At 36.6% G+C, this 13635-nt stretch overlaps 1 protein-coding gene and 1 long non-coding RNA gene across 4 annotated transcripts in view; one reads left to right on the top strand and one right to left on the bottom strand.

Moving 5' to 3' along the window:
- The window catches only part of LOC127618137 (uncharacterized), a 28203-nt gene extending 24514 nt beyond the window's left edge, over window positions 1-3689 (bottom strand). The window contains exon 1 of the long non-coding RNA XR_007967403.1: window positions 3373-3689. This is a non-coding gene — a long non-coding RNA (uncharacterized LOC127618137). The remainder of the gene's footprint in view (window positions 1-3372) is intronic.
- esr2b (estrogen receptor 2b) overlaps window positions 2635-13635 on the top strand; it is a 34211-nt gene continuing 23210 nt past the window's right edge. Inside the window, exons 1-2 of one of the 3 annotated variants that reach the window (XM_052090400.1) lie at window positions 2635-2814; window positions 11824-12329. In XM_052090400.1, the coding sequence (XP_051946360.1) occupies window positions 11905-12329 (425 nt within the window). In that variant the 5' untranslated portion in view covers window positions 2635-2814; window positions 11824-11904. The remainder of the gene's footprint in view (window positions 2815-11823; window positions 12330-13635) is intronic. The other 2 variants (XM_052090399.1, XM_052090398.1) reach the window with 2 other exon arrangements.

Genomic DNA, 13635 nt, shown 5'->3' with positions numbered 1-13635 from the left:
GTCAAAATGTTGCTTGTTGTTTATTTACAATAAATTGCAAGTTTACGACTCAAATCCTGAAACCATCTAACACAGCTTTTGGTAAGACACCAGTAAAAAAACAAAGTCACTATGGTAGAATTGGATAATCAGTTCAGATGGTCAGATGCATAAATTACTTTTAAATGAGTATGAATGTGTGACATCAGTTCCTCCTGTCCACAATATTCTCAGCGATTCCACCGTATTTCGCAAAGTGGGCGGAATTTCCGGTTGGCTAGTGGAAGTGCGATTAGTTGCCGTTTTGTGTGTAGTTGGTCTCTGCTTGCTTGTGTGTCATGCAGTTAGATTCTTGCTTTTTAAATGTTGTAAGATGTCTTTATAATTTCCATGACAATGTGTGTGGTTATGCTAATAATCAATGGAAACTAAAGTTTTGTCTAAAACAGCAATAATATGATCAGAAACCACTCGCAAAGCAAAGCGCTCCAGTCCCAGATGCTGCTTCTTCAATTGGCTGACTACTGTTCAAACATCTGTTTGAAAAAGTTTTGGAATAATTTTTATGTGAGCTCTTTTCACTTTATTGGCAAGAAGTCAACAGCGGGGATTACTTATATTATCCACTGTAATGGTCTGGCTACGATAGACGTCCAGAAATGGAGTGCAATTAATTATACGATACGATAGCATAATGTGCTAATAGGTGTGTGAAATTTATTTGACATTTTGTGAGTTTGTTCATTTCTATTCACCGTTGGCCTTTGTTAATGCTTCACGTGTTTTGAAATGGCATTATTATAGAGTATAAAAAGGTTACAGTGTTTTAACTGAACAGTCTGTGACAGTGTTTTCATGATGTGATGCTAAATGGATCAATTCTACAGTGAAAGACCAGAATTATTAGATCTACAGCAGTGAGATTTTTTTATCATGTTTGAAATGTATTGTTTTCTGATTTTCTTCTTTCCTGCATTTTTCCTGCCTGCAATTCACTTTTTTTGAGTGTCTGCACAATGTGCATGTCTTCCCTTAAGGGGAAAAGCGTGATTTGGAAAACAGTGTGGACATTAACTCATTAAGACATTAATTTGTACTGTGCTTTTAATAATATATATGGTTTTATAGTTGCTTTACAGAGAACATTGAAATTTGTTTACAATGTTTATAATGTATATGCAAATAAATTTGTTTATTTGTATTGTATGTAGTTATTTTTGTACAGTTTATTGTGTGGCTGCTAATACATCATTATTTCCATTATAGCATTTAGACAGGGATATTGGATGTAAAGTAACAATTATAATGTTAGATTGAGCTTACTACACATTCATCTCCCACAAAATAATTAAATTTTATCTGAAAAACGGCAGCATGACAGTCTCATTGCCTGAGTCCTGTAATCGAGCATCCTGCTGTCTGGACCTCTCCTGCATCTGCAGTAAATACATAATCTCAGTATAACAAACTCTTCAGGTTCTGACTAAACTCAATATATGCTTTAAAATAAACACAACTATCTACAGTTCTCAAAACACATCCAACTTTACAGCAGTGAAGGTGCTAATAGGCTACATAGCTTTTCAGGTCAGTCTGCTCAAGTTCTTGCATCGATGGATAAAGACACAACAAAATAACTAAAATGCTTCTATTTGCGATATTTGGTCATCATCCTCAACCCATAATCATTAACAGATAGGTGGGCAAGAACAATGTCATCTCGCTATAATTCTGTAATCAGTTGTTCTCAAGTTTCTGTCATTTTTATTGCTGCACTAATACATAGCATTTAAGCTTAACCGGAAGTTCCACCCACATCGCCCACAAAGCATCATGGGACTCAGGACTATTGTGGATATAAGACAGTGGGAGCTGACCAGTAAGTTTATTACAAGAGGTTGCATTTTGCCATCTTATATTGTATCTACCTAATGGATCTTGATGAACACTGCCAAACCTCAAATTTCACTTAAGGAACCATCTCCTAATTGCTCATGTTCTTTTTGACATGTGGTTTGAATTCAGCAGAATTATATTACTTGCTTCACATCTCTGCACTTATTACATTTTTGGGAGAAATATACATTTGAAAATAAATCACTGATAATCGAATCACCTTTTACTTAAATTATAAAATAAATAAAACTCTGAAAATAAAAAATGACTGTGATCAATACTCCTTTTACTTTTTTGCTCCCTCATCACCTTTTTTTAATTTATTTTTAACTGTATTTTAAACCAAACAGCCTTCTGTTATTATTTATTTTCATGCAAATAATGTTGCTCCATCAATTCTCTCTCTCTCTTTCTCTCTCGCTCTCTCTCTCTCTCTATATATATATATATATATATAACCTAATAATTTGTCAGTTTTACTGTAGTAAAAATCACTGCATAACTATGGTATTTTGGCTGAAACCATAGTTTGATTGTGACTTTTAAGATGCTGCATTGTGGTATGAATATTGCGATTAACTGTACTTGTTTTTTGCTTTTTGTTTGTTTTTGCTAATCTCTTTCGCGTCCCGTGCAGCGAACGGGGGCGGCTCGAAGTCGTTGCTGGCGGTGACACACTCTTTTAAACTTTGTGTCCTAAGACACCGATTTTTATTTTATTTTTATAAGTACAACCAGTCAAAGTGCGCTATTAGGTCACAGCCAGGTGTTACGTGTCTCCCTCTCTTCCTCTCCCTCTCTGCATCTGTCGCTTACTTAAGTACTGTTCTCTCTCTTCGCTCGCGCAGAAAGTCCGATCGATCCGGCTGCGCACCGCGTGCACGGCTGATCAAACACATCTGTACTCTCGAGCTCCACTTAAACTGCTGCCTGCGACCGGTAAGTGAACATGTATGACTAATGTGAAACCTTGCTACAATTCACCGTGGTAACCATAGTTCCCGTCAAAATACCATATTTGCATTGTACTATGAAATTGTGGTAACTTGGTGTTACATCTGCCATAAAAAGAAACCAAAACAACGGAAGGATTCTGAATGTTTTTTTTTTCCTGACAAGTTGGAAGAGACCTCATATTGATTTATGATTTTATAGAAATAACAGTAACTATAGTAACTACCTTTGACTCTTGGAGATGTTAAACTTTACTATTTGTTAGGCCAGGGGTCCCCAAACTTTTTTCTATGAGGGCCACATCATTTTTCCTTTCTATAATGGAGGGCCGTAGTCTAACAGAAAATGGCATGGGCCGGAGTGATTTATTGTGGAGATTTTATTATGATTTTAAATGGATTTACAGTATTATGCCTCCTAATGCTAGATTAATTTATTATTTATGCACCATCAAGTGATATATAGCCTATTAAAAGAGCATTATTACTATCGTAATGACATTTTTTCATATTCATTGCTATTGAAATCAAATTATTTACTTACTCATGCGTATTAGGCTAATCAGTGTGAACTATGGGCTTGTTTCTGCCTGGTGAGAAGTCCAATGTCAGGTTCCATTCCAGTCACAGCCAGTCTCAAAGACTGATGCAAATGTTCATCAGTGAGTCTTGATCTCATCGGATTTTTCATCAGTTTCATGCGTGAAATGGTTTGCTCACAGATATACGTGCTGCCAAAAAGTGTGGACATCTTCATTGCATTCCTTCTGATGTTTGGGTAGGTCTCGTTAGGGAGGGCAGTATATTATTCAATGAGACTGTTGGGCTTAAACGCGTCTTTCAGAACATCACAGTTCTGTAACTCAGCCAACTCAAACTGATAAGAAGGCAGGGCTTCGTCAATGTCAGCAGCAAAAGGGTTCTGAAAAAGGCGGATTTCTTTAGCGTGGACATGTAGTTCACGGAATCGCACATCAAACTCCGCCTTCAGCATTTCCAGCGCTTCCACTGACTTTTCAGCTGGGAATGGGAAAACTGGTTTCTCAGCTGAGAGGCTTTGGGTAACAGGGAGATGGGTGAAGTCTTGCTTTTGCACTTGTCCCACAAGCAGTGCTAGTTTCACCTCAAATGCTTTGTGAGAATACATGTCACATATTAGTTTCCCCTTGCCTTGGAGCTGCACGTTGAGGCCATTCAACATTTCTGTCACATCTGTTAAAAAAGCGAGGTCCCATTTCCATTTTGTGTCGATAAGTTCTGGGACAGTTTTGCCCTTTGTCAGAAGAAAAACATTGATTTCGGGTAGCAGCTCGTAAAAACGCCTCAAAACTCTGCCCCGGCTTAACCATCGGACTTCTGTGTGGTAAAGCAATTTTCTTGCTGGATCGCGTGCACCCGCTCGATCACGATGAAACGTTAATCCGGTGAATCTAACAAATAATTTGGCTACTTTAATAATTATAACTAAGGGAAATTTTATTTTGAAAGCCAATATGTATTATCAAATACAAATATGATATGATTAAAACATATTTAAAATTAAATTGTAAAAATATTTCTCTGCATGGCATTGTTCAGAGGGCCGGTCCAAATGTGGGGGCGGGCCGTATTCGGCCCGCGGGCCGTAGTTTGGGGACTCCTGTGTTAGGCGAATAATGCCCAAAAATGCTGTATTATTGACTGCTTCAGGTTTGATGAGTCAGTGTTTTGATGTTCAGTCTATTTCAGTGTAGCCTACTGATTACAACTATATGATCACTTTTACAATACAAATAGTAATAATAAAAATATAGTACTATAGACGCATAACAGCAATGTCATTACTGGTATTGTTGGGTTGAACAGTCAATTCCAGCTGCTTATTTGCATCTGCAGGTATCTGATATGTTCTGGACTTTTTTTGCAGATCACATTTATTGATTCTATGCAGTCACAATACATTACTAAAAGCAGAACATGATAAGATATAATAATATTTGTAAAAAACAAAAAATAAAACAATAAAGAACTAAGCACAATGACAGAATAAAACCACTAAACATGTGTTTGAAGTAGGACGGCAATGGTTATCTCAGGTCATCAGGATAACAGGCCACAATCTGGGCAGAATTATTCATCAGTCACATTGAAATAACAAAAAGAGTGTTAAAAATAACAAATGCACTGAATATGATATTAACTAGACCATCTGTTATGTTGTGATATTGTATCCATGCTTCTACGCTTTGTATCCAGCCAGTCTTATAGTGGCTATGGGCAAAACTTAAAAAATATCGGTTCTACAGACACACTTTTAAAACCATATAACTCCATGCAACTAAAGCAAGCAACTACTTCAACATTCTTTGAGATACAGTTGTTTACAGTAATTCAACCATGTTTTCTGTCCACCTGTCTGTATTCTATATAAGTTAGAACAATGTACTGTACACTACCAGTCAAACGTTTGCACACAGTTTACTTTTTTTTGTTTCTCAGGATCTTAAAAAGCTTTTGATCTAATGGCTTATGCTTATTCTTGAAATTAGCATAAGCCACAAAGTATGAGTTAGAATGCCCTGATTGTGCAGAGGGTGCAATGGGTGTCTACTTTGAAGAAACACATATAAGATAAAGTTGATTTGTTTTATATTTTTTGGTCACTAAATAATTAAAATACTTTCATTTGTGTTGTTTCTTCATTTTGATTACATAATTATTATTCTAAAATGTGGGAAATAGTCGCACAATTGCTCAAGGGATTTCAGCAACTCATGTTCATGTGTGCCCCTAAATAAAATTAAATGCACAGCAATGCATTTTTGGTGTGTTTTAGAATGTGAGGAAGAAGAGTGATAACTGTTTGCCAGTTCCCTGTCCCCTTGAGCAATGCTTGAGGGCTCAGACTGGACATAATGGCCCATTATCTATAAAAAAAAATCACTGATACTTGTACTATGGTTCCTGGGTGTACTCTCTATAAATACACATTTAAAGGTTTGCTGCATTGTACTCTTTTTAAAGTGTAACTTGTGCAAGATTAAACCATTCACTATATTTACCCATCTTTTCTGTAGATTCTTAATACTGTTTTTAAGTCTGATGTTTTGTGATTGTGTAGCATTTAAATGTGAGATTGATGGTTTTGGGTTAGAATGAGGTTTTAGCTGTGGTCATTACACAAACACTCACAATTCGACTGCTGTGTTGAAATATGTGACAAGTGACAGCTGTATTTGTCTCGTAGTGCTATAGCAAGTTCGGGCTAAACTCAAACAGTAATTCCAGACTGTACCCTCTATGAATATTTGTTTTTTCAAAGGCTTACTGCATTGGATATATATTATAGTGCATTACATTATTTAACCATTCCAATAGAACCTCTTTATACTTTTTATGAAAGGAACTGTGTGATTTTGAATGATTATTTACCATTTAAAATGAGAGATTACTGGTTTGGGTAGAATGAAGTTTTAGCTGTGGTCATAACTCTTCATGATTGTTAGACAATGTGACAAGTGACAGCTCTCTCCTGTTTAATTCTCATCGTCCCTCACTCCCTGAAAGAGAAGCATGTTTTCTCTAGCTTGTCTCAGTTAGGATAACGTGAAAGGTGTCAGTAGCTGGAAGGGTTTCATACACAAAGAATGTGTGAGTTTGTAATTATGTGTGTAATTTGCTACAAGTGTTGATAGACATTTCTGTCTCAGTTACTATGGTGATGCAGGATTGTAGGTGGCCAACATTAAATAAATGGAAACTTAATTCTTGTGTAGGTTAAAAAAAATCCTAGTTGGCAGGAGGACATTATTAGGATGGAGAAAAGTTCTTCCAGAAACTGTGTTTTGTGTAGGGGTTTCTTCGTCCTGTCCTTGGCCTTTTGTTCAGTGGTATGTCTGGCTTGTAGCCAGTCAGAGCTTTACAAGAGTGGCTGTAGAAAAGTGCTAAACTTCTAATATTGTGTAGGTCCGTCGCGTGCCGCCAAAACAGCACCAACCTGCATCTCAGAATAGCATTCTGAGATGATATTCTACTGACCACAAAATGGAGTAAATTCTAGAGACTGTTTGTGTGTGAAAGGAGATCAGCAGTTACAGAAATACTCAAACCAGCACATCTACATTTACATTTATGCATTTGGCAGACGCTTTTATCCAAAGTGACTTACAGTGCACTTATTACAGGGACAATCCACCTGGAGCAACCTGGAGTTAAGTGTCTTGCTCAAGGACACAATGGTGGTGGCTGTGGGGATCGAACCAGCGACCTTCTGATTACCAGTTATGTGCTTTAGTCCACTACACCACCACCACTTCGCACCACATCTGGCACCAAAATAGCAGCCTTAAAATATCATGAAAACACAACAAAAAAAATAAATAATGATTATATTTAAAGGTCACAATGAAGAGCTAAATTGAAAGGCCATATATAAAATAACATAGATATAATAAAGACTAAAGCTAAATTCTAAAACTAAAAATTACCTACATCTACAAATACAATTATTTACAAATACCTTGTCTTTCTTCCACAGAACAAAAGCATAAATGTGATCATATTTTTGCATATTAAAAATATGCAAAATTATTTAGTTGAAGTAAAGATAAGGAGTAATCTGTTAGCTTCAATGGATTTGTTGATTTTTGTGAAATATGTTTCGCTGTGTGTATCTGTCATATTTCAGTGTGCAGACAAGGGAGGCGGTGCCTTCTGAAAACTGTTGTGTTAAGAAAACAATGGATAGTACAAATACAAACAAATATTATGGAATGTGAAACCATATAGTGTAAAACATAATTAACCTACTTAAAAGGATTAAGTAATCTTGTCTAAAAGTGACACCAGCCTCCCTTGAGCTGATTGTGTTTTCATAGAGCTCCTGTAGTTTTGTGTGAATTTGAAGAGACAGTGGCAAAGTTCAAATTAAAAGTCTTGTGACAGCTTGGGGCTGTTGCCTGGCAGGACAGCAGTGTCTCTTATGCATTCGTGTTCAGCTTCTGTTGTCAGGTGCACAGTCATGGAAATCCTAGAAATGTTAATTTCTGATTAAGGCCTTAAAACTCATAGGAATTAATAATAATAAAAAAAAATTTAAATTAAAAAAAATAAAATTCTATAATGAGTGTACGTTTTTCCAGTTAAGCTAAAATAACATATTTTTTCATATCTTATATATAAACAATATATATATATATATATATATATATATATATATATATATATATATATATATATATATATATATATATATATACACCGACTTTGCTGTCTCATTTCAGTCTCCAATGGTGTTTGTGTATCAGTGCTTTTTTTGATGCGCTTGTCACACTATGCGCTGCAACATTTCCATTTTTATAAAATCAGATAAAGTTCCAAGTAATGTTTCAGTGTTCATTCTTTATGGTTATGAGTGTTTGTGGGCTCCCCTCAGACAGAACACAATGTTTCAGTTGTTGTATCATAACTGCATTGGCACAGCTGCGCCTCACCTTTACACTCTGTTTACTGAGGCAGCAGGCCAGATCTCTGACTCACAGATGCCTTTTAGCCTAGAAGGGAACTCTGGGAATTAAAATAAATCTTTGTTTGTTAGTTTGATTGTGTGCTAGTTTGATTAACAAGTTTTATATTAAACTGAATTATGACACTGATTTAATGCCATTTGTCCCATAATCCACTGCAGTCTCTGTCCTCAGAATAACCTTGAACTAAATTAATAATTTTCTGAGTGATTTCACCTGGAGTATATGGAAATAATCAAGTTGAATTTTCTGTAATGATTCTCTGTAAAGAATGTCAGGCATTTTATTGCTGAATCATCTTCAGAAGCTCCAAACAGCTCAGTAGACTGATTTATCATTGAAATAGCAGGCCCACGCTGAAATCTGCATGCGCAGAACACAACAGATTTCGGCAGAATGGACCCTTGTCACAGACCGTGATGACGCATTTCTGCCTTAATTTAGTAGTTTTATTACCCTAACATTAATTTAAAAAAATAGTCAACGCTGTTGTGATGGGGTTTCTCATTCAGCTGCTAAAGGAGTGACAGTAAATTTGGCATCTTTCTTTTCTTCTGATAAAAAATATCCCTGGAAGTACCTAGAGAAGCATTTTGTAAATATCTGTTGATAAACTGTCCAGATTGAAACATTGTGTGCATTTCAAGAGACTATTGTTATTCTGCTGTTTCTGATCTGTTCTACATTCATACAGGAACACACACACACACACACATACACACAACTGTCTTTGGCGATTTTGAGCAGGGCAGGTTTTGGGTGGATCGCTTAGTGTGTGTTTGTGGCTGTGGGAACTTAAAGAGACAGTAAACAACTATTATTATGTATGATTCCAAAGTCGTCAGTATTTCTCTCTTGCTTTCTTTCTAAGTAATGTATTTTGCTGTTGCGCCTGATTGGTGTTTGAGTCATTTTTCATAACAAAAACCAAACACATGATTTGAATTTTGAAGACAGGTGGCTTCCACTCATTCTAAAACTCAATCAGGGAGGCTTCATTTATTTGATGTGCTGACTCATTTTCACCATCTTAGAGTGTGAACATATAACAGCGGTTTGTCCCTCTCTCTCACTCTCTCTCTCTCACTCTCTCTCTCTCTCTCTCTCTCTCTCTCTCTCTCTCTTACCTACACACACACACATACGCACACACACGCATGCACACGCACGCACGCACACACACACACACACACACACACACACACACTGTGCTGCTGTTTTTTCTGGCTTTGTTTGTTTTTTCCTCATAGTCCACTTATTCATCTCTGGTTACAATGTTACATCAAGTACAGTGGACCCTGGACCATTGTGACATACTGTTTAATAGAACTTTCCCCTGTGCATCTCTGACTAAATAAACATCTGAATTAAAACCAGTGATAGACCTTTTTCACGCTAGTGCCATCTTTGGCTGTGAGGGATAGACTTACAATCTCTTCAATGGCACAAACGGTATAAAGCTGTATAAAGCTACGAAATCACATCTGATTTTCCACAACTCATGTTGTCTGGAGTTCTTTGCATACTGAAGGTTTTGGACAGATATTTTATCAATGTTTTGTCTGCGGAATGATCCAAAAACACTTTAAACTGCAGTATAGCCCATTGAAGAGACTGTAAGGGGATCCCTCACAGCCTCGTTGTCATTTTCATTAAAAATCAAATATGGTGCTTACATGAATACAGTCTTATTATGGTCTATTGACCTGACATGCATCTACTGTATGCTCCATTAACTGACCTTCTAAAAGTTTAAGGTTTCTCTTCAGAGAGACTAAGGCTCTCTGAAAAGTTATTGACTCTTTTGAAAGTTATAGACTCCTCTTACAGTTACTGAATCTTCTAAAAGTTATAGGCTCTTCTGAAAGTTAGAGACTCTTCTCAAAGGAATAGTTAATCCAAAAATGAAAATTCTCTCATCATTTACTCACCCCAATGCCATTCCAGATGTGTATGACTTTCTTTCTTCTGCAGAACACAAATAAAGATTTTTATAATAATACTGTATCTCCGCTATATAGGTCCATTCAATGCAGGTGAATGGCCATCAAAATTTTGAAGCTCAAAAGAACACATAAAGGCAGCATAAAAGGAATCCATAAGATTTCAGTGGTTTAATCCATGTCTTCTGAATCAATCTAATTGGATTTAGTTGAGAACAGACTCAACCAAATGGAACTCTTTTTTCACTGTACATATTGCCATAGCAGTCTCTAGACATGAGCATGACTTTAAACTCGATTACATTTCTTAGTGCTTGACGCATACTTAGAGCACTAGATGGCGTTAATTATGCTTGAAATCATGATCGCCAAGGAGACTGCTGATGTCAAGATTTATAGTGATAAGGGACTTATTTTGGTCTTTTCTCACCCAAAACTGATTGGATCGCTTCAGAAGACTTCAGAAAACAGAATTATACCACTTAATTTTATATTGCTTTTATGTTTCCATTATGTGCTTTTTGGAGCTTTAAAGTTCTGGTCACCATTCACTTGCATTGCATGGACCTACAGAGCTGAAATATTCTTCTAAAAAGTTTTTGTTCTGCAGAAGAAAGAAAGTCAAACACATCTGGATGGCATGAGGTAAATGATGAGAGAATTTTTGTTTTTGGGCGAAGTATTCTTTTAAAGTTATAGAGTTCTGAGAGACAGACTCTACTAACAAATACTGACTCTTCTACAAGATACAGTCTCTTATGAAAGTTAAAATTATAGACCTGTGAAAGTTATGGACTGTTTTAAAAATTATAGACTCTTCTTAAAGTTAGAAAATCTTCTGTACATTATAGACGCTTCTAAAAGTTAGAGACTCTTCTGAAAGCCATTGCATTTTCTGAAAATTAGTTCTGAAAATTAAAGTTCTGAAATTAACTCTTTCAAGCTTCAAATCACTGAAATCTTTGCAACTGACTTTAAATCTGCTTTTTAGTAGAATATTATAGACTTTATCACAAGGAAACTACCCACCAACTCATTCCTGGAGTAGCACATTTCAGTATGTCATCTACAAAAAGAAAGATAGAAAAAGAAAAAAGCTCTAACTCTGTCAAAACAGTTATACTGTCTGGTTTGGTGTTCGATGACTTCCCAAGAAGAGAGCAGTGTAACCTCCTACGGAGACTGTTTACCTTCCTTGACAGTGCCAGCCTCAAGTCATATATATATATAACTTGCATCATCTTTCCAACACTTTTTCAGAGAAAAGGATGTGAATTTGATGCTAATACAACAAGAAACAGCCCTACTATGAGATCTTTGCTCTTGTCTCTTTGAGAAAGCAGAATTTTCTTCATAAATTCTGCCAATACTTGTGTCTGGAAGCCATGAAAATCAAAAACGCTTATGTATGACACTTACCACTTGCAGAAAATATTGAACCCTTTCAAAACCCTTGTGAAATTTGTATGTGGTTCACATCTAGGCGGTGTGTGTGTGTGTGTGTTATATTGATATCCCTTATATCTAACTTCCTTTTTTGCTCTCCAGCACCAACGTCCTCTGACACAGCTGGGCCTGCAATGCTGTAGTCTGTGAAGCCAGGAACTTGCTTGAGTACTCATCACCAGAATGCGCTCCTCCCTTGGGCCAGTAACTAAGCCAGCCTCCCTTACCCTGCAGCAGGAACTGGACTCAGGCAAGGCCGATCGAGGGGACTCACCTCCTCTTTCCTCCCCTATTTACGCCTCCTCGCTCGGCAACCACACCATCTGCATTCCATCTCCCTATGTGGAGACCAGTCAGGATTACTCAACACCACATGGGGGAGAATTCAACCTTGGAGCCCTAACACTCTACAGCCCAGTGTCCTCCACTTTGCTGGGATTCCCCCATTCTCCTGTGTCTGAAAGCTCAGTCCCACTTAGTCCGACAATCTTCTGGCCTCCCCACACCACACACACCACTCTCCACTGCCCACCTCCTTTGGCTTATTGTGAACCGTACGCACACACCGCGTGGGAAGACGCGAAGACTCTTAGCCTTAATCAGAGCAGGTAAGAAAACAGTGCATAGACATCATTAAACTAGTAATTAATATTTCTGCATATATATAGTTTCCACATAGCAACTGGCAAAATGATATTTCTGTCACCATAATGACAATAACAGCACTGTGACTACAAATAATTATTTTCTGGCACATTATTAGAGGTACTTGCTAAGGGAAGCATCATTATAGACCGCAACAGTTCCAATCTTCAGCCGTTTTGGTTCCAGAAGTATTATTCCCAGTCATTTTTTCCACAGGCATTTCATAGTTCTAAGCCATGAACCAAACCAACCAGCTCAGAGGTGAATCACAAGATTACAAGCTTTGATTTGAAGCAAAAAAGAATTAGAACTCAGACAAAAAGACAAAGGTACAAGACAAGGTAACATCTTTAATGAGAGAATTAACTATTATCCCAAGAAGCATTGTGAATTATGTAATCAAGTAAAACTATAGAAATACATAAAACTTTTGATTTTAAGTTGTTGATTGTAAGCAGAGAAACAACATAGATTAATTTTATTGCAAAATATTCAGTTATATACTAATATATAAGTAGTTTTAGAAAGTAAAGGGGATATTTGATTGCATCATTCACAGGGAGTGGGCAGCGGTAGCTGTGGAACTTGTTTGCTGTGACTGGTGGATCTTTCTCTTCAGGATTCACAAGTAGTTTTGTTCTTCACTAGAAATTATGGTACAATAAAAAAAAACTCTTTGGCTGAGATTTATTCAATTGTGGACAGTGGTTACACATGTTTGAAACAAGTTTTCTTAAATTAAAATGACCATTAGTAATGTTTCGTTTTTGAATGAATCTCTTAAGTGAACAAATCATTCTCGTTCACTGCCATGTACTGACTCAAATTTCTCATTCACTGACGACTCTCCCTTTCAAAGCCAATGAGCTTTGGTGACTTTTCAAACCTGTAAAGACTGACTGTTGCATGAGCCAATAACATTTGAGTGTGGGCTGTGAAGGAGCATATCATTGGTTCGACCTGATGAACGAAAACATTCCTTATCTGAACCTGTCGAGTCGGTCGTTTGAGCCTGAACAAGATGAGGTCGACCAATAGTGGATTTTACAGATACCAATATCTAAGTTGGGCAGTACCTTCCGATAACCGATTAATCAACCGATAGTTTTACAAATATATACTAAATGTAATAAAGTGCTGAACTTTATTACAAAAATAAACAGTAGTGACTGAACCATGAAAATGTATTGTACATTTTAAAATAAAAAAAGATATAAATATGAATATATATGAACTAATATTCAAATTTTAAAGTCAGCTGATTTTTAA

Source organism: Xyrauchen texanus, chromosome 24, assembly GCF_025860055.1.
Source record: "Xyrauchen texanus isolate HMW12.3.18 chromosome 24, RBS_HiC_50CHRs, whole genome shotgun sequence".
NCBI lineage: Eukaryota > Metazoa > Chordata > Actinopteri > Cypriniformes > Catostomidae > Xyrauchen > Xyrauchen texanus.
The sequence above is the reverse complement of the archived record's forward strand: the minus strand, read 5'-3'. Positions and strand labels throughout refer to the sequence as shown.